General features: G+C 39.7%; 3 protein-coding genes across 8 annotated transcripts in view; 1 reads left to right on the plus strand and 2 right to left on the minus strand.

The window, feature by feature from the left end:
• Window positions 1-1,023, minus strand: part of cutc (cutC copper transporter homolog (E. coli)) — a 5,920-nt gene extending 4,897 nt beyond the window's left edge. The window contains exons 1-2 of one of the 2 annotated variants that reach the window (XM_034897894.1): window positions 771-1,023; window positions 584-662 (exon numbers count right to left, since the gene is read on the minus strand). In XM_034897894.1, coding sequence (XP_034753785.1) covers window positions 584-653 — 70 coding nt within the window. In that variant the 5' untranslated portion in view covers window positions 654-662; window positions 771-1,023. The remainder of the gene's footprint in view (window positions 1-583; window positions 663-770) is intronic. The other variant, XM_034897893.1, reaches the window with a different exon arrangement.
• A 130-nt stretch (window positions 1,024-1,153) lies between these two features.
• On the plus strand, window positions 1,154-5,582 carry LOC117960190 (cytochrome c oxidase assembly protein COX15 homolog). The gene is made up of 9 exons (XM_034897886.1): window positions 1,154-1,445; window positions 2,427-2,614; window positions 2,703-2,825; window positions 3,187-3,373; window positions 3,542-3,709; window positions 3,868-3,949; window positions 4,285-4,439; window positions 4,586-4,699; window positions 4,775-5,582. The coding sequence occupies exons 1-9, from the start codon at window positions 1,371-1,373 to the stop codon at window positions 4,904-4,906; spliced, it is 1,224 nt and encodes a 407-aa protein (XP_034753777.1). The 5' UTR covers window positions 1,154-1,370; the 3' UTR covers window positions 4,907-5,582.
• A 110-nt stretch (window positions 5,583-5,692) lies between these two features.
• The window catches only part of LOC117960191 (Kv channel-interacting protein 2), an 85,446-nt gene continuing 69,434 nt past the window's right edge, over window positions 5,693-21,704 (minus strand). For 3 of the 5 annotated variants that reach the window (XM_034897892.1, XM_034897891.1, XM_034897890.1), the window contains exons 2-8: window positions 10,256-10,380; window positions 9,986-10,055; window positions 9,508-9,578; window positions 9,179-9,286; window positions 8,457-8,561; window positions 8,259-8,321; window positions 5,693-7,768 (exon numbers count right to left, since the gene is read on the minus strand). In XM_034897892.1, the coding sequence (XP_034753783.1) occupies window positions 7,721-7,768; window positions 8,259-8,321; window positions 8,457-8,561; window positions 9,179-9,286; window positions 9,508-9,578; window positions 9,986-10,055; window positions 10,256-10,380 (590 nt within the window). In that variant the 3' untranslated portion in view covers window positions 5,693-7,720. Of the gene's footprint in view, window positions 7,769-8,258; window positions 8,322-8,456; window positions 8,562-9,178; window positions 9,287-9,507; window positions 9,579-9,985; window positions 10,056-10,255; window positions 10,381-11,225; window positions 11,325-14,700; window positions 15,258-21,704 lie in introns of those variants that run through there. The other 2 variants (XM_034897888.1, XM_034897889.1) reach the window with 2 other exon arrangements.

Consider the following 21,704-nt stretch of genomic DNA (forward strand, 5'->3'; position numbering starts at 1 on the left):
TTGCCTGCCCAGGGATAACATTGCTTGTGATCTGAATGAGATGATGTGGCCAAACCCTAACAGAAAGCCCAGATCCATGAACCATCCACATGAAATGTACAGTAAGTAGTTGTTTTGCACTGGAACAATCTTTCACAGAAGCCTGTATGAGGAAACGGGTATACAAAGTACTAATTAGAGCAGTGTTTTGTATAAAGTCCAAAACACTGAATGTACATTTCCACACTCCTTATATTTATTTACATTTCTTCTCTGATATGTATATACTTCTTGCAACTGTAACACAGAATTTCCCTTAGGGGATCAATAAAGTATTTCTGATTCTGATACACCAATGTCTTGTTGCAGCTTTAACTTCAAGTGTAATTCAAGTGCTGCATTTGTGTATCATTTTGTTGCATACATGCCATTTTCAACGTTTTACATTTTGATTGCAGTTTCATCTTGACATAGGAGAGACATTTATCTCCAAGTGTCTTATTTGGCTTGTGTGAAGAGCTCTGACAAAATGAGCTATACATTCCGCACCAAGCGTGTAAGCAATCGACAAAAACTAATAGAAAAAACTGTAACAGTAACCAACCTCCTCGTTCAGCATTGACAGCAGATTCCACGCAGTCCACACAAGCCTCCATTAAAAAACTCTCTGCCATCCTGACAGTCTACACAGTGAGACAGAAATACAGGCACACCAGAAAGAGATTTATTGTGAATGTGGTTGCTAAAACTCCCATAATGATTTAGCTGTTTTCACTTCCACGAACAACTACCTGTCCAATCCTGTTCCCATCGATCAATAGGACCTTATCAGTCGACTGGAAACGATATGACGACAGTAGCGAAGCCTACATATTGTTTTGGTGACAGCTTAACTTCAGCTGAGCTCCTTCACTTATACTTATAGACTCATGAGACACCCACGAGAGGGGGTAAGCGTTTCCCGGATAGTTGAATTTCAAACAGTGTATCTGGCGGGTGAACTGTGTACTGGTAATGCAGTACTAGTGGGCCACAGGAAGGAGGGTGACCGCCCACGCGGGATACGCTAAGACACAAAACATGCACCAACACCTCGACGTCCCGTCCCGTCTCTCGATGATAACATTTAGAAAATATTACACATTTTAGTTGTATCTGTTGGGTATCGTGTTTTCCGTATGGATGTGTATTTTCCGTCTTTCAAATTAAAATGTGCTCGTCAAGTTGTTTTGACGTCAGAGGTCGAAGTTGAACTCGCAACGTCAGGTAACAGGAAACGATGGTGCTGTAACAGTCGGCTAACCGGCTAACGTTACAGCTTTTACCTTTATCTGTTATGACAGCAGCACTGCAGGACCAGCCCAGCGCTAGTTAGCTAGCTTAGAGCAAAGATGTTTCTGTCTTCAATACGGACAACCATTTCTTGCGGTTACAGAAATGCTGGCAAGGGATTTCAACACAGCAGTGTGAGTAACGCTAATGTTAAACCTGGTTAAGCATGTTAAGCAAAAGGTCAGACACTGCGATGCAATAAGGTTAATTATGACACGATAACGTTACTTCACCGACCTCCCATCATCCCGATTTATAAATGAGTTTATAAATGAATCGATATTATAAATGTCAACTCAAATATAACGTGTTGTGTGTCCATTAACTAAATTATCAAACCAACCAACCTTCCATCCTTTCGGGGACATTCTAAAACGCTTAACGTGAACAAGCTTAACGTGGTTTAATGTACCTAAATTACCACCAATCATCACCATATTTCTCAGGACCATATCTCGTCATGATTACTTAAGCTTGTCAAAAAATGTAAACTAAAATCCAAAGATTATAGAAGTTATCACACATTAAAGTTGTATTTTTCAATGGTGCCTATGACAAGGAAAAAGCTTAAAGTGGTTTAATCCTTAATTGATGCTTGTTTAGGTACGTTAAACTTTAATGTACCTAAACAAGCATAAATGATTACCATAGTTACCGAGTAATACAGGAGAAAAGGAAGTGTCATGGTTAATCATATGTGATATGGTCAAAAGTATGTGGACACCAGAATATCACACCCATATGTGATATCTTCTTGTCTTTCTTTCTAATACCATGGTGTGTGGCTTTAAAAATCTCCTCTCTTCTGTGAAGAATTTGAGTTTCAGTACATCTCAGAGATGTTGGTCAGGGATCTGTGCAGGTCAGTCCAGTTCTTCAAACTAAACCGGGCCAAACATTTTGTTATGGACCTGGCTTTGTGTAAGGGCACATTGTTGTGTCATGAAACAAACTTTACCAAACAGCTGTGACAAGGTTGGAAGGTCAATTTTGTCAGCTATATCATTGAATGCTGTGGAATTAAGAGTTCTATAATGTATTTTAATATGTTTTTTGTTAGCAAGGTAAATGTGACAGTTTTCTCCTTTTTTTTAAATTTTTATTTGCAACTTCAGCGGAGTCCACAGCTACGACAGTGGCTCGTGAAGAGAGGTCAGAGCACTTTCACAGTGGGGACGGGGGCCTCCTCCACCCCGGCAGCCGCTACTGTCCCCAACGCTGCCACAAATCGCATAGTAGGACGCTGGCTACTCGGCTGCAGCGGGCTGGTGGTTGGGGCGGTTGTGTTGGGTGGTGTCACAAGGTAAAATGTCTTAAAAGTTGTGTGACTGCGTATGTATCAGTCCTAGTTGGATTGAATTGGTGTTGATAGGGGCATTTGTTTCAATCAGGCTAACGGAATCTGGACTTTCCATGGTTGACTGGCATCTAGTGAGAGAGATGAGGCCACCTCAGTCCCAAGCAGAGTGGGAGGCGGAGTTTTCCAAGTACCAACAGTTTCCTGAATTCAAAATGTAAGGCCCCGTCTTTTCTGCTCATCTTATCAAGACACACACTTGCACAGTTTTAAAAGCACCCCAACACTATTTATTAAAACACAGGTTTGCTGTCATTTTGTTTCACGTGTCAATTAATTCACTAATGTTAATGCTCGGCGATAACTAAATTCAAGTCTGTAATGTTTTTAAATGTTAAATGTAAAGGTCATGTAGGCAGTTTTTTGTCACATCACCAGTGGTTCTAAACACAACACAGACAGGTCACAGCTTTCACAATTACGTAACTGCATATACACTTAGTGACATGTAGTAAACAAAAGTACGGGTTGTTTCTTACTGGAAAGATGAATTTTCTGGTGTCATTATGTTTTCCCAGAATGAACCATGACATGACGCTGCCAGAGTTTAAGTTCATCTTCTACATGGAGTGGGGTCATCGTATGTGGGGAAGGCTGGTTGGACTTGCATACGTCCTCCCTAGCATTTACTTCTGGAGGAAAGGATACTTCACTCGCTCCATGAAGGGAAAAGTGCTTGGGCTTTGTGGATTTGTTTTCTTCCAGGTAAGACTCGATACATCTCCGGTGATAGGAGGGGATTATAGGAAGTTCATCCTTACTGTGCCTCACTCTTAGTGCTGGGTGCGCTTTTTTATTTGTCAGGATTAGCATTGTGAAGCTAGTCAAGTTGTATGGGTGTCAAACTAATGTTGTGTGTCTGTGTCATCCCAGGGCCTTTTGGGGTGGTACATGGTAAAAAGCGGTCTGGAGGAGAAGCCTGAGTCTAATGACATCCCGCGGGTCAGCCAGTATCGTCTGAGTGCTCATCTTGGTTCTGCCTTGTTGCTTTACTGCGCCAGTCTCTGGACAGGGCTCACTCTGCTGCTGCCTGCACAAAAGGTAGAGAGGCAGTGTCTTGCCTACAGGCCACCTTTGATAATAGCTGTCTACATCAAACGTAATACCGTTTTAACCTAGGGCTGTGTGAGCAAATGTCACTGTTTGCAAGTTATTTTTTATTTTACCTATATTTATTCATGACGACACCTCTTTCCCAGGTGGCAGAAACCAAACGTCTCATGCAGCTAAGGAGGTTTGCCAAGGGTACTGGTGGACTCGTCTTCCTTACTGCTCTTTCAGGTACTGTTTGTTCCTGTGTCACTGCAACGTCACAAACATAAAAAATGGGAATGCATGTCTATATAGGGGTGAGATTGCTTTCAGTCTCAAGCCTGTTTGAGGATGTGAATTGACTATTAGCTAGTTGTCATATTTAAAGCTAATTTAGTCCAGTACATTTTACAGTAAAGCATGTTCAGAAAGTCAAAAGTGGATTAAAAAAAACATAAAAATCAAAAAAGCTTTACATTTTACATTAAAGGTATGAAATTTGATGTTTGCAGATTGATAGGATAATATACAGTAGATATTTCCTGTATATATAGACATGCAGATCTATTTGTCTGTTTACACAGGTGCTTTTGTTGCTGGTTTGGATGCTGGGCTGGTGTATAACTCCTTCCCTAAGATGGGAGATCGGTGGATCCCAGATGATCTTCTGGCATTCTCTCCAAGCCTCAAGAACATCTTTGAAAATCCCACCACTGTGCAGTTTGACCACAGAATTTTGGTATGTTAGTATTTGTGAATAGAAATAATCTTCTGGGCAACATTTCAACAAAAAAATGAAACATTTGTACTCTTGTCCTATCCTATTCAGTCACTAGAGAGGCAGCGGTAGGTCGTTGATGGTTCTCTGTATTTCTGATTTTCCAGGCAATCTCTTCTTTGACCGCGATTACAGGCCTCTATCTGTTCTCAAGGAGGATGGTGCTGCCCAGGAGGGCTAAGATTGCCATCAGCCTCCTCACAGCAATGGCATATGGACAGGTAGGCTGTCAGTCAGCCCAGAAACATGTTATATTTCTCCTCAGTGTAACTGAACCCTGTGTTTGTACTCCTCAGGTTGCCCTCGGCATCAGCACCCTGTTACTGTATGTGCCCACTCCACTGGCAGCAACTCACCAGTCTGGCTCTGTGGCTCTTCTCTCACTGGCCATTTGGGTTCTGGCAGAGCTCCGCAAGATGCCCAAGTAAATGCCTGCTCCTTCATGGATAAATTCAATCCCTACTAGCCACACCTCAAGCCTCTAAGAGCTTCAAAATGAATGAGGCCTTCAAAGAGAAAAGTGGAAAAATGGAAGGATTAAAACAGAGAACTGTTTCATTTAACACTGGACTATTGTGTAAATGCTGAAGCAACTCTACGCTGCAATGTAATCCTGATGCAGTGCCAGAATTATTTCATTTGTGTTATGAAAAGAAAAAATGACAAGGCTGTCAAGGAGGAACTGACTGAAGCATTTGTGGATGCATGTTCTCATTAAAAGATGACAACATAATGTCAAAGGATTTGTTTAGTAGGGAATTAAACAAAGATATACAAAAACAAGCACATTTTCAATTTCTCTCCAGTTTTAGTGACACAGCAACAGTGATTCCAGTGAAGGATAGGCATATGGTTGGCAGCCAGACATAATTCTGCAGAAATAAAGTAGAGTAGACTGCTTTTGTTCTTGTATTCAGTTTAAAACAGGATGTTTAGAATTGGAAATTTGGTTACTACGTGGTTGCTCTGTTGGTCCTTGTTTGGTCATACACTGTCTGCTAGTTGAGTCAGATGTGGCTGTTGGGATTATATGTATAATTATGTACATTTGAGTTATGAACCATTTCTTGCTGACATGATGAATTATAAGGTTAAAAAACTGTTAAATTTTGATTCTTGTTTTGTACTTTATCTTAAGAAATATAAGGCTAAAAGCAATCTTATATTTAATAAAGACAATTATGTACAGTATTTAAAATTCAAACTCCAGTCCATTTTGCATAGTAACTGTGATTTTTATTGTCTCTGTACAAAATATACATATTTTAAATATGCAATGCAACCAGTTGAGGCTAGCTAACTAGACAGTCAGTACAACAGGTTAGTAGGTTTTCATTGTTCTAGACACAGTACATGCGGGTATAGACAGGTTTTACTTGTAATCAGGAATGGAAGTTTAAAAACTATTGGCAGGGAACAATCAGAGCCAAACCACTTTTCTCCAGAAAATAAAACAAACGTCTAAACAATGCAGATCATAATGGAAATTTCTAGGGTTGGAAGTGCATATTTTCTCAGAGCTTTAGTGCACCCTTATACTGTGCTCAGAGGATTGGGAGGTTGGATAAGTGCAAAGTGATACGTGGTAGAGAACATTATTGCTATTCCATGTCAGTCTGCATTTAAAATACATCATAGTCTGTTTAATTACAGCTTTAGTGTATTGGTTACTTTCCCCATCTTATATTTAAGATTAGTTCTTGTCTGAAAAAAGCTAATAAGTGGTTGCAAATTCATCAAATGTCATTTCAATAATGTGTGGGTTTACAACTAAGACCACACTTACACCAAATTACATCATTTTTCTCTGATTGCCCCTTGCCTAGTTACTACACAGCATCTCCCTCTCTCTTCACCCACAGGTGGGCTGTGTTTTTACTTAGAGTGGCTTTATATACCTTTTTAATGTATATCTTCTCTTTGGTGTTACAGAGAGAGGGAGAATACAGAATGAGGGGGGCACTAAAAAAAAACAACATTAAACCATGTCTCTCTCACATACAAACACACACCCACACACACTGCCTCTTTGAAATCGAATGAGCCAAAAGTAATGCAACAAGGGTTTTGCATGACATTTCCGATTACAAGAAATTCACAAATACAATCTGCAATCTAATAAATTCCTCTTTAATGTGTATTGATAGACTAGTACGACTGTGGTATGCCAGTCCTGCGTTGAGAGACGCTGGGATAGTCAAAACAGCTTGTAAATTTTAGAGCAATCTCCACATTGTACTGCCTAATATCACACTATTGGGCTTGCTAGAAAATATCAATAGACACCTACCGCTAGGACTGTAATAGTTTGGAAGGCTCAGAATTATTCTACCAGAACCCCATGAATGGAGGTGGTTGTTTTCTCACACAGGTAAGATGGATGACATCTTTCTGTTACACATGCACACAAATGGTGAGGCACCTGTGAATGACTAGGAACAGCAGACAGACAAGCAGACTTTGGAGTATCTCTGTAAATACATAATTGGATATTAGTGACATCATCATGCGATATTGTAATCAGTTCCTCATGGAAAACAACATGTTGGAACCTCCATCTGAAAAGCGAGGGATAGCTTGGATCACCAATTTGTTGTTTCCTCAGGAAATGTCTTTCTCTTTCTCATCCAGTAGGTGGCAGTAGATTCATTTCTATTTTTGTCAGCCAGTGCATGAGCAGTCTTGCGGCTCCAGGGAAGTGTTACCCTCATGCACAGAGGCAGGATCAGATTTACAAATCCAAATCTCAGCCATGACAGGGAAAAGGAGGCTACTTCCTCCCTCTGAGTTCAGCCATTACAGGTTGAAATAGTTCCTCTATCAGTAAAAGTGATAAATAAAAGTTCAAATAAAACAGGTGCGTGTACCAGTGCCTGTAAGCCCACTGCTTGCCTTTTTCTCTGTGCCTCTGGAGTAAAACTAAAGTACTGCAGGATGAAAAAGGGAGTGTGGGAAATTCCACTGTTGCTTGGAGAAATGTCACTGGGTGTCCAGGAAGAGTGAGAGGGCCTCTTGGTGCCCTCAGGACTCGCAGCTGCAAGTGGGATTCGCAACACAGCTCAACACACAAGCACAGGCCTGCAACTCAGAAGATGGCCACACACACACACACACACGCACACGCATACACACGCATACACACACACACACACACGCACACACACGCACACGCATACACACACACACACACACACACCACACACAGCCCTCCCCGGTGCCAGACTACTCTCTGGTCCAGATCCTTAGATGACGTTGTCAAACAGCTGCATGGACTGCATGATGTTCTCATCCTAGACAGATGCAAGGCATTTAGATACAGAGGCAGTATAATTTCTCCTTATGTGTTAGCTAAATGATTCACACAGGGGAAAGAGAGGAAGGTAAAGGTAAAGTTAACCAGTTACAGCTACATTAAAGTTACATTAAAAAAAATGCACCAACCAGGACCTCTAAAGCTCACTAAAGAACACCTTCTATTTCTTATGTTTATGTTTTATCTGTACAAAAACAAAAATTTAAAATGACAAATTGTAGTGTCAGAAAGAGTAACGTGCTGTTAATATTTCTTAGTCAGTTGCAGGGACTTCCTGGAGTCACTTGATAGCCTGGATTCCCCCAACTTTCAGTCTTTATGCTAAGCCACATTATCGGCTCCTGCATACTTCATGCTTGGACATTAAAGGGTGTCAATCTTCTCATCTAACTCTGCAATAATGCAAAAAGCATTTTAAAATGATGAACTTTTCCTTTAGGACTTGAAAATCTACTTTTCCGCCCCACCTTTTTGCATGACTCGATGAACTCTTCTATGGTGACCACTCCGTCTTTATTCCGGTCCATTTTCTAAAAGAAAAATATAGCAGTCAAAGATGTACTTTGTGAGATACACTGCATTTTCAACAATGTTGTAATGAAATTCTTACAGTATTTCATCATACATATACGGGTTAATAGAAAGTAAAGACTCTTGAGTTTGACCTGGAAGAAGCTCTCCACGTGCTCTCTTGGAACATCGTCCTGCATAGTGGGGTATGTGTACTTCCCCATCATGTCATAGATGGACTTCATGATGTCCAACATCTCCTAGAAAGTAAAGAACAAAAGCAAGAAAAAAAAATAAAAATCACTTTAAAGCTAGGCCGTAGCCAGGTTTTTAGAAGTAAAGAGGTTATGTGTCATAGAGCTTGTTTTTTATGTTGCTCGTTTTGTATATGTATACGTATTTCCATATTATACACTGTTCATTTTATGTATTTAGTTGGTTAAATATAACTCTTGTGACCATCTTCTTATTTTATAAACATATATACACATATACACATGTGTATATACATATACATACACACACGTATATACATACATACATACATATATACATACATATATATATATATATATATATATATATATATATATATATATATATATATACATACATATATACATATATATATATATACATACATATATATATATGCATATATATATATATATATATATACATATATATATATATATATGCATATGCAGTGCACAGTCACCCGTTCCTGCATCTTGCGGGGCTGGTGCTGGTAGCCAATGTCACAATACTAGTTGTAGGTCTCCTAGTTTATCATACTTTTTGTGTGCATAACCATTCGTACGATATCATATGAACCTGTTCATGAGAATGCAATGGTGTGTGTGTGTGTGTGTTTTACCTCTTTGGTGATGCAGCCATCTTTGTTCAGATCATAGAGGTTGAACGCCCAGTTTAACCGGTCATTAATAGTCCCTCTCAGGATGATAGACAGACCAAATACAAAGTCCTGACATAGAAAGAGAACAATTTACTGTAATGTTTTGGCATTAGCAAAATCTTAACACAGTAAATGTAGTCAAATCTTGATTACAGCACTAATATCTCTGGACAGATATTTAAAGGGAATCCATAGGCCTATTTGTGTTGATAGCCATGGCGGCACATTTTACTTGAGCACATATTTGCTCTCATCTCTAAAAAGGAAGCTGATACAAGAATAGAGCTCACCTCAAAACTAACTGAGCCGTTCTTGTTTGTGTCGAAGGCTTCAAACAGGAAATGTGCATACATACTTGAATCTGCAAAGGTAGAGACTCACAGTCACCTGTGTGCCCTCAAAACATGAAGCAAAGTCTTTGAACAGCTTGGATTGGCAGCCAGCTAAGCAAAGATATAAGAATAATTTCAAATACAACTGGAGGCAAGTGGTTAACATTTCATCAACCTAATTTGCCTCGCGTCTTTGCAGTGCATGGACTATGGTTCAGCAGAGCAGATTTATAATGAGTTAATTATGTTCATTTCATTGTGAGGATTATGAACATAAAGATGATTAAAAGCTCCACGTGTACCTAAATAAATGATTATATTTACATGTTTACTAGAAGCATATTAAGTGAATAAAGATAGAATGAATGAGGTAAACTGAAGAAGTATGGACACAGTTTGAGCTCTCCAGGTTTAGTAGTAGGAGTTAACAACTCACCTCCCTGTGGAAAGAACTGGGAGTAAATGGTCTTAAAGTTCTCCTCATTCACCGCACCACTTGGACACTCCTGGAATATGAAATGTAAATTGGGAAAACTCATTAGTTCCCACCTAGCCACAATATACAGTATTAAAGGACTACACAGTAACATGCCACACTAATGCTGCCCCTAACTGCCACAATAATGTATCTACACCCCAGACTTTTTTTAGGTTTATTTTTTGATTCACTGTCTGCCTTATCACTCTCTTCTTCAGCCAGACCTACATTTTTGAAGCCCCTGTAGAGGACTTGCAGCTCCTTCTTGGTGAACTTAGTCTGCTCTTGCAGCTTGTCCATGCTTTCAGGGCGATGACACACAGTGGATAACTCAAAGTCATCTTCTACGCTGTCTGTGTGAGGGAGAGACCAGTGTAAGTTTATCATCACTGCACCCACACCAACCTGCAGGAAAGCCATGACCTGGCCAACAGATTTGAATGAATTTATCAAACTCATATTGAGCTCATTATACACTCACTATTTCTTAGTTATTTCAATGAATCAAAACACAGATTAATGCCATTTTATATACATAATTTTGAGGTAAGCATTTTCCTCACATCTTTGTTCTAGCACAAGCTACAGTACTTCATCTCACAAAGCAAAACATGGTCTATAAAGCATCCATAAAATTACTGCATTTCTTGTCAGAAAACTCAAAGTTTGAGTACACAGAGAGCCTTACAGAGGGAGTGAGAGAAGAGGTTTAATGAATCAAAATGGTAAAGAAGGCACATTTCAAAAAGTGCACAAACACATGTCCCTTATTCCATCTGTTTCGCCAAAGAAATAACTGTCAACAACTGCACACACACGCAAGCGCACTGACAAGAAAGCACACACACACACACACACACACACACACACACACACACACACACACACACACACACACACACACACACACACACACCCATTGCCCAAGAGAACTAAACATGCTTAAAATCACAAAATGTGAAAAACAGGTCTGACCCATTAGCAGCAATAATACCAGAGTGTTTTGGAGTTTGAGGGGCTGAGTGTGTTCCTATATGGTTATATGTTGATTAAAGTATATACTGAAGGGTTCAGTGGCTGTGTGCACATGATGTCATCTACACAAGCATCTGTATATGAATCTTCTTAAGGTAATTCACTAAAAAGTCTGGACACATGGAAGAAAGGAGAGCTGTATAGATAGTGAAGGAGCACTTGCTTTGACTGATTGAGGGGGCAACCGTGGGCTTGCAGCATGGCAGCAGCTTGAGGAATCGCTGCTTTATGGTTTTTTTGTTTTGGCTGGTGGCAGGATTACCTGTAATCACCAACCATAGCACAAAGGTTAGACACACGCACACACAAGAAAGTCTGTAAATCAAATTCTGTTTTCACACACATGCACACAAAACCCCCAAAACACACTCCATGCAACAAACAGATACAACAACGAACTGCTTCATGCTCTTAAGTCAAATTGGCGATTGCCTGCTGACCTGGCTTAGTGATGGGAGACCACGAGTACCACTTCAAACAGTAGGTAATACCACACAACAGCAGCCCAGCGTGACCCCTAGAAACACAGTTTCCCTAATCAGGCTGGCTCTCATACCACAATGCCACATTCAGCAAAGTGTATGAAAAATCAGCAGAGAGTCTCAATTTAAAACACAAGTCAAACATTTTTAATTCAACACAACACAACAACAGTTTGAATTCACAACCGGCTTGAGGACTTCATTTCACTTCATAGTAAAATAGAATTAGCCAGACAGATGTACTGCAAAACCACCTCGAACAGAGCCCATCACATCTACCTACGTAGTACCAGTTCATCTCAAAGCAAGCACACTTCATGATGCCTACTTTGGCGAGTTTCACAGAATGATAATTCAAATCAGATTAAGGAAGTAAAACACATTCACACACATGAACCTATTTACTTACAGTTGCCTCTTAGTTTCCATGGTAACAGTCCCCTTACCCCTTCTATTAGGAACACAGCGGTCTAATGGATGAAGGCCATGATGGGGTGATAAACCAATAGGACTGTGTCAACCTTTTGTCTCAATGCCCTATGGAACCTCAAGCACTCTGGCCTCTCTCCTGACCTGTGGCTCTTGTATCGTTTGGAGCCAGAACAGGCAGTGGGACATTTGATCAATGGATGCCAGATTAATACATCCAGTCACCAAGCACGGGCCCAGTCCTCTGCCCCAGGGTCTGTGTATGTTTGAGTACATATTCTCTTTCCATATGGAACCAACAGCTGCCCGCAACACATATATCAAATATGTTGACCATCTGTCAACTCCATCTGCAGAGGAAGATCATTTGATATGATCAAAAGCTCCAGAATAGCTATTGAATGCACCTTGGGGTAAGATTATTTTCATCAACTAATTCTAACTGTATACACTATTGCTGGTTTAATTTTTAGTTGTTACTATAATTTACAGCAAAAAAATGCATCATCAAGATTTCAATTTGCAAGATTCAGTGAAGTTGAAGAATAAAGTAGCAAACAAAAATGGAAACACTAGTAAAGTCCAAATACCTTAAAATACCTACACAAAATACTTGAACAAGGTATTTGCTACACCGTGCTAACGGTATAGTATCTAACAGGTATATCTAAAGTTTGGAAAGTCTCTTGCATATCATTTAAGATTTCAGTTTATATTAAATCTTTAATGCTAGTTATTGTTTCCAGGTGTGAGTAGACTAAATTTAATTTCTCTTGATTGTTCTGAAGGCCTGAATAGAGATAAGTGTTAAAAAAACGTCCTACTTCCTCTGCATCACTAAGCTTGAAATACTTGTAAGGACCATGAAAGCTAAATCTACTGAAAACTGTCAATGCTTAGATAGATACCCTTTCCTCTCTCTTGGTCTCACAGCCCTTTCTCCATCTCTTTTGTTTATTTCTCTGTAGTTTTTTTTCCTTTCCTGTTGATGAAACCTCTTGTTTTGTGATGTCTGTGAGTAAATGTGCTCCAGCTGTCTTGGCCAAGTTTGTCTTGGAATAGAGATGTTCAATCACTCGGGCACAAACACATAGCACAAGGTCCCTCATATGTTATAAGACGTGCATCACAAACGTCCTACTACACATCATCTACTGTATATATCTTAAAAACCAAACTGTTGTTTTTTCTATTTTTTTCAAAGCATACTATCAACTTAGAGTATAGAAAGATACAGTACTTACTAGCTTATGGTTATGGTTGGTAAAACAGAGGGCTACAGAATGATGCAGGTAAAAAGTGCTTTGTTGAAAACTGCACACATTACACTATTGAAGGAACATGATCAATTTGTTCTCCAGCCTTTGAAGTTAAAATTGTTTTTTGAGTGGCACTGACAATGAGACCAGGAATTCTTTCATTTTGGCATGAGTAGGCAAACAAATAAAAATGTCTATTCCTCATCAGACAGGGAGAAAAGAACCTGTCTGTGTTTTTCAGCTGTTGTGTGGCATAAAGACTATCTTTCCTAACACGCCTGTTGTGATTGTGCAATTCAAGTTCAATGGTTTCCCCCTGGGTACACTGACAAACCACCACAACTCTTCTGGAAATAAGAAATACAGCTCTATTTTTAGTTCAATGGCAATACATACTTGGCAATTTCCAGAAACATTTGAAGAAGCTCCATGTTAAACTCATGAGATCTGAGGATTTACTCAAGACAGAGAAACTATCAACTAAAGTGAAGGTAGCACACATATTACAGTGATACAGTTTACTGCAGATCCAACTGAGGCTAGGGACCTTTAGCTAATGTCATTCTTCTCCTACCAGTTCTCCTGTCTATCTTTAGTCTTAACTATACTCCATCTAATTAGTATTGCACTTCCATAAATTTGGGGGACTCACAAGAGGCAAAAATAAGATAATTCTTAGGATCAATGAAACAGGGCCAGGGATACCCATCTTTTTATCCACCACTATAACATAGGGCTCAAGCTCCAAAAATGTTAACATGATGCATTATGGGAAATGTAGGATACAAAATTGTACAACTCTTCACAACGAGCAAACTTGTCTTGATGTATAATATCGGGTGTCCCTTTAAGCAAAATCATTAAAATCACATCCCCAAAGGGGACAAGTAAAATACAAAAAGAAAAATCCAAAGTTGATGAAAAAAATCTACAAACAGACTAATTTAGCTGTAGGAAGTAAAGTATTGAATGATGAATTTCAGAGATCCGTATCCATGGGCCTACATTAAGATGTGTTTTGGACATGAATTAGGCATTCACGTGTATTTCTTTTGTTGTTATGAATCTGTTTGGTGTCATAAATGCAGTAAAAATAATCAGTTTTAACATTCTTACAAAGTTAAAACAAAAGGTATGGACACACACCATGTACTTTAGTATTTATATTTTTGTATTTAGTATCACACACACACACACACACACACACACACACACACACACACACACACACACACACACACACACACAGCCATAAATAGGTCTGACAAACATGACAGCTATTCAGTTAAGAAATTAGGTCAAATTACTTTGTTTAATCCTAGCAAACGCACACAAACAGATACTGTGTGTAGACCTGGAAACCCCCCTTTCCAGCTGAGTGCTTTTCCTCCTAACACCCCCTCTACAAATTTATCATTTTGACTTCTCACTTGGCGCCTCTCTCTCACTCCCTTACCATTTTTCTTACCTGCCGTGGTAATGTCGATAAGCCCCAAAAAGTGCATCAGTTTGAGGGAGCTGCAGACCACCAGCAAGATGCCAACGGTCTGCAGCCCCTCCACCTCCCATGTTTCTTGGAAGAACAGATGCATCCTTTCCTCCTTCCTCTCTCTCTGTTTCTGTCAAGAAAAATGTTTCCCTTGCCCTGGGGCTACCACTTTTCCCCCCTTAGCACCAACCAGGAATGCACCGTCTTCGTCTCTTCAGTCTCTCCTCTCAGCCTCCCTCTCTTCATCCTAACTCTGCACGCGTCCCCGCCCGCTTTCTTCACTGAAGGTAGATTGTTATTCTCCTTGTTACTTCATTGAGAACAGTAGGTGCGTGCAAGCAGGAATGTCGACTTGCTGCTCCACCCCCAAACACCTCAGAGGCTGTCAAAGGTTGTTTAAGTTCCAGGTGAAGTTCGGAAAATTCACTCAGTGTCCTGGCAGGTTGGCAGCAATTGTTTTATGATTCTCTCTGCTTTTTTAGCCACTGACTCTCAAACTCCCTCCAGTCTCTGCTTGTCCTCCCTCTCCCTCTCTTTTTTGCCCTACCTCCGTCACTCTCCTTCTGCGTTGTCCCTCCCCATGTTTAATTGGGTCAGTGATGGGACTGAGTAAAGGGGAGGGCAGGGGAGGGAGAGGAGAAAAGGATGGAGGGAAAAGGTTGGAGAAAAGAGGGGAAAACAGAGGGGGGACATACCAAAGACAGATGAGAAGAATAAATTGGGAGATGAGATGGGGAGAGAGACCATGAAAGGAGGGGCACAGTGGAATGATTAGAGGAAATGACAGCAACCAAGGGTAGAGCAAAGGACCAAATAAAAATAAATAAAAAAGAAGTAGCAGGGGCCAAATGAAGGACAATTAGGAGAAAAGGAAGCAGATAAAGTCTAACAGTAGGGAGGAGGGGGACTGTGAGGACAGAGAGGCAAAGCATCTGACCCAGCGGCTACCGGGGACAAACTCACAGATGTGGCAATCTCCCCTGAGTGTTAAGACAGCACACGTGCACACACAGACACATAGCCTGGAGAGCAAATCTGGGTATAATATGTATTGCATACGCAATCCAGCGCATTGGGGACTATTTCAGTTTGAATATATTGATGTCACATCTGGCTTCTAGTTCCAACTGAAAAACTGAAAAAAGAAAAGGATTGAAAAGTATGAGACCATGGTGATGCATTTTAGTCAGCATGGAGATTTTTTTAGACTTGCCATATGCCATGACAGTAGATAAGACAGGAAAGTTGAACCCTCAGAAAAATAAGGTTGAGTTGGAAATGGTCAACAATGGTCTTGTGAGTCACAGTCCAACGTTTTATTAAGATATCCGTAACCTCCTCCCTCTGTGACTATGAAAACATCAAGAAACGTCCTCCTTTTCTCCAAATGGACAGGAGTCAAAGATACCACCGGTGCTAAAGTACTTTGTCTTTCAAACATAAATATATGTTGTATGGGGGCATTTTGGTTTGGATTTGGTGTTGGGAAAGAAAAAGTAAGATCAGTACATCCTTAAAAAACAAATGGCTAGCAAAAGTGGCAAGCGACAGCTCTCGTCTTCAAAGTGCTTTATCACTTTCATCTACATTGTATGTTCAATAACATCCCCTGTGATCAAAACTAGAAGTAAGTGCTCTAAACTGAGAGGGGAGATGAGGAAATATTTAATCCCTAAGGCTTTAAAAGCCTCATTTTGTCTTTATAGTGTATATTTTTTTATATTGGTCTGTCTCTCTGTGCCTGTCAGCAGGTTGGCTCAACGCCAGACAAAAAAACAACCAGGAGATGGAGAGGAGGGTAAAAAGGAAGCAGTGGGACAGAGAGGTTTACGGAGGGCTTGATCTGTCTACCGTGTGATTAATGATTCTTAGAGTTGAAATGAGACATAGAGCCACAGTATAGCTGCTGAGCCTCAGGGACAAGCATCTTAGAGCAGCCTTGTGAGACTGAACTACATTTAATAAGAGGCAGACTCGTGGTCTTTGGTACAGTAAAGACAATAACAACAACCAATGAGTTTAAGTTCATGTTTGGAGCATGGACACTCGGAGTGTGCAACCATCGATCACTGTCATTTAATGTGATTGTGGCAGTTGAGTGCCATGGAAATCCAGAGTTCTCACGAGAGCACAATTTTAATTTGCTCAGTGAGTTACTCTGGCATTGAGTAATGCTGCTCATTAACTATGCCCTTGTAGCCGAGCTGCAAAAATCACATTGGTGTATCTGATATGGGCGGCCCGGAGACGAGCTAAAGAGATGACGACAGTTTAATCTACCAGTTAGCTCCGCTGGTAGCTAAGTGTATGGGCCTTTGGATATGTCTCCCTGTGTGTTGTTGTGATTGGTCATAGTTTTATCTAATTGCATGCAGTGAGATTTTCAAATGCACGGTTGGTGCCGCCCCTCGAGCTGGGCGACTTTCATTACTTGATGGGTCTGGATTTCAAGGCTAGCAGTTGAGTGCATTAAGTACAATAAGGGAGACCTTAGGGCTGCAGGATCAGCTAGTGTTACAAAAGGCTCTTTGATCACATAAATTGGTCAAAAATGGTCATTAAATGTAAATTACAATTGGTCATGTATGTAGAGTTATACCACTACACAAAGCATTACCCTATATTTTGCATGCTATTTTGAATTCCTAAATACAGTGACATATTCAGGTCAGTAAACATTCAAACACTGCAGTCGGAGAATCAAATCAAGGATGAAAGTGGGAGAGATCAAGGCTGGTCGCGCCTATCTGTCATCATCTCTTACATAAAGCATTAGGACATCTGCCATATACCAAGGCAGAAATGTAAGATCAATATATTGCAAATAAACAAAAAGATCCGCCCTTTAACTTGAACCCAGACAGCTCTGTGATTCCAGGAATACTGTAAGTCACTGACCTTTGAACTTGTTACTGTTGTTGCTGATGCTTCTAAAAATGGCAATGTAATTTTAGCTGACTTCACTGCTATCTGTGGTATCCCTGCATGTATTGATTTGGTGAGTTTATGTGAAACTACCGCGGGCTGAATAGAGATTGCATAACGGTTGAATGAACAGCATTTTAATGCCTTTATGTAAGCATGTATTTAGGAGCTGTTTCAAACATATATATATATATATATATATATATATATATATATATATATATATATATATATATAAATATAGATATATGTACGCTTTTGAAATAACAATTAAGTAATCTCCAATGTCAAGATTCTAAAACTTTGCGCTAAATGCAGATGTCTGCATGCCAATGTGCTCACAGTGATGACACTAACATGTTGATGTGTTTATCTTGTCTTAGGGTGTTAGCATGCTAACCTTTGCTAATAACGTTAAACACAAAGGGCAGCTGAGGCTGACGGGAATTACATCAGTTTTGCAGGTATTTGGTCACAGATTTTGATCTAATGATGGCTATACATGAAAAGTTGAAGGGTCACCAAAGTGTTTACATTTCATCCTGAGGGTAAGACATTTCATGGCAATCCATCCAATAACTGTGGAGACATTTCAAGAAAAAACCATACACATTTCCACCTTGAGAGACATGCCGTTGCCATGCAGCAAAAATGACAATCAACCAAATTTAATGTCTACACGTCTTTTGATTTAACCATCACCAAATCTGTAACCCAGTAAAGTTTCTTTAGCTATAAAGGTCAAACACATTCATAACAGAAAACATGGACACACATCAAGCTCTTCAGATGACAGCTGTCACTTCAATGCTAATCAGATATGAGCTCTGTGGTGTAGCTGTGTCCAACTGAGCAGAAGTGTTGCTCCATTTGCTTTGAAAGGGAGAGTGTGTGTGAGATATAATTAGCAAGCCAATGGTGAAAAAAAGAAAGGTTCCACAGGCATTCTTTCTTCCCCCTTGACATCACCTCAAAAGGTATTGTCAGGGTAGTGAGGTTGCTCTAGGGTGAAAATCACGGATGAACCACAGGGGCTTATTTGAGACGAAACAGTTCACGCCAGTGTACACAAGGAAAGGGACAGCTGTAATGCACCCCAAGAGATGATCAGATCTTAATGGACGTGGATACTTGAATACTAATCAACAGTGGATGTTGACAAGTAACACAAACACACACACACACACACACACACACATGCGCGCACACACACACACACACACACACACACACACACACACACACACACACACACACACACACACGATTCACATGTTTAATCAGTCTTAGTTGATTAGTCTCTGTGAGGAATATTTTGCCTGAAGCCAGACATACAGTAATTGAAATACCGCCATATTTAGATGTCTACCTGGGCAATTATTCCTCTCAAAGCTGATTAAAATGTCTAAAAGAGGGAGAGAAGAGGGAGTGTATGTCTATGTGTGAGTGTGTGTATAGGTGCAGCGAAGGAGACACAGTGGAGGTCATTGACAAATAGTGTTTAAAATTGGCGAGTGTGTTTCCAATTAGATAAGTAAAAGAAGAGGTCCATTGCATAAATCATTACATTATAAGGATATTTTAAATACTTCAATATGGAACAAAGACAGATTAATTCAACTGAGGCAGAATCCTTTCTGAATTTACTACAGAGAGCTTCTAATGCACATGTTTTCTTCAGCAAATGCACACAATCAGGTGAGATGGAGGGATCCGAGAGGTTTTCTCTTATAAGGAAACAGGGTGCAATGGATTATTGTTGTGTACGTGAGCAACATCACCTATACTGAGAATTAGATAAAAAAATATTGCATGTTCAATGGATATAAAAGTCTACGCATCCTTGTTAAAATGGCAGGTTTTTGTGATGTAAAAAATGAGACAAACTTAAATCACGTCAGTACTCTTTCCACCTTTATTGTGACCTATAACGTGAACAATTCAATTGAAAAACAAACTGAAATCGTTGAGGGGGGTGGGAATTAAAAAATATAAACGTGCAATAATCTGGTTGTATAAGTGTGCACACTCTTAAACTAATACTTTGTTGAAGCACCTTATTACAGCACTCAGTCTTTTTGGGTAGGAGTCTATTAGCATGGGACATCTTGACGTGGCAATATTTTCCCACTCTTCTTTGCAAAAATGCTCCAAATCTGTCATATTGCGAGGACATATCCTGTGAACAGCCCTCTTAAGATCACCCTACAGATGTTCAGTTGGATTCCGGTCTGGGCTCTGGCTGGGCCATTCCAACGTTAATCTTCTGTTGGTGAAGCTATGCTTTTGTGGATTTGGATGTGTGCTTTGGGTCGTAGTTATGCTGAAAGGTGAACTTCCTCTTCATCTTCAGCTTTCTAACGGAAGCCAGACGGTTTTGTGCCAAACTTGCCTGGTATTTGGAACTGTTCATAACTCCCTCCACCCTGACTAAGGCCCCGGTTCCAGCTGAAGAAAAACAACCCCAAAGCATGATGCTGCCACCACCATGCTTCACTGTGGGTATGGTGTTCTTTGGGTGATAAACAGTATTGTTTTTGTGCCAAATATCTTCTGTAATTATGGCCAAAAAAGTTCAACCTTAGTTTCATCAGACCATAACACATTTTCCTACAAGCTTTTGAAGACTTGATCTTTGTTTTTCCAAACTTCAGCCAGGCTTGGATATTTTTCTTTGTAAGAAAGGCTTCCATCTTGCCACCCTACCCCAAAGCCCATTCATATGAAGAATACGGGAGATTGTTGTCACATGTAGCACATAGCCAGTACTTTTCAGAAATTCCTGCAGCTCCTTTAATGTGGCTGTAGGCCTCTTGGAAGCATACCTGAGCAGTTTTGTTTGTCTTTTCATTAATTCTGGAGGGACGTCCAGTTCTTGGTAATGTCTCCGTTGGGCCATATTTTCTCCACTTGATGATGACTGTCTTCACTGTGCTCCATGGTATGTTTAATGCTTTGGTTATTCTTTTGTACTCTTCTCCTGACTGATATATTTCAACAATGTGAGCCCTCTGATGGCTTGGAAGCTCTCTGCGGACCATGGCTTTGCTCTGAGATGCAACTAAGAAAATGTCTGGAAAATCCTACTGGAACAGCTGAACTTTATTTGTGATTAATCAGAGTCACTTTAAATGATGGCAGGTTTGTAATGACTTTTATTTAACATGAGTTTGAATGTGATTGGTTAATTCTGATCACAGCCACATACCCATTTTAGGTCTCCGTACTCTCGTACGACTCAAACAAAGTTTAATGTATACAGTGTATACAGAGGGTCAAAGATACAGTCTTCCCACTTCACTCATTATGCTTTCTAAAGAACAGTTTAAACAGAGAGTAAAATTGTTGCTCCTAAGTTGTTGTTTTTTTTACAAAATAATATATAAATTGTTTTGAAATTGCTAAATGTAATTGTTTCTATGGGAATTGCCACTTATTAAGCCCCCTGAGTTTTTTTTTGGCAATTGTCCATCACATCTTGTTGTGAAACAAAACACAGTTTTTATGTTTTTGTTGTGAAAATAAAATCAATCAAATCAAATCAGTTATAAGAAGGTGTGCACACTTATGCAACCAGGTTATTGTAAGGTTGTTTTTCAATTGAAGTGTTCACTTTATAGGTCATATTAAAAGTTGAAAAAGTTCTGACATGATTTATCTTTGTCTATCTTTGTCTTTGGCATTTTAACAGGGGTGTGTAGATTTTTTATATCCACTGCATATGGTCACGTGTCTAAAAAAAGTTTATGTGAAAAGTTGATGGAGAAAAACAGATTTAGGTGGTTTGAAGGGGTGAATGTGTGAAGCATTGATATTTAATCAAGTATTTACAACTCATTATAACCATGATTAATCTTTTTTTTTCTGTAACAGAAGATAAGCCAAGCACAATCATCTTGATAGCCTTCCAGTTGAAAATAAATGTTTTTTTCTTTCAGTAGTTTAACATTTCAGTTGTAAGTGATTAAGTAAAAGCTTTTATTTATTTATTTTTCTCAATAACTGAATAACATAAATTAAGAAAGGTTTTACCTGCAAGTGCATTCCAACCCCTCAAC

This window comes from Etheostoma cragini, chromosome 17, assembly GCF_013103735.1.
Source record: "Etheostoma cragini isolate CJK2018 chromosome 17, CSU_Ecrag_1.0, whole genome shotgun sequence".
Lineage (NCBI taxonomy): Eukaryota > Metazoa > Chordata > Actinopteri > Perciformes > Percidae > Etheostoma > Etheostoma cragini.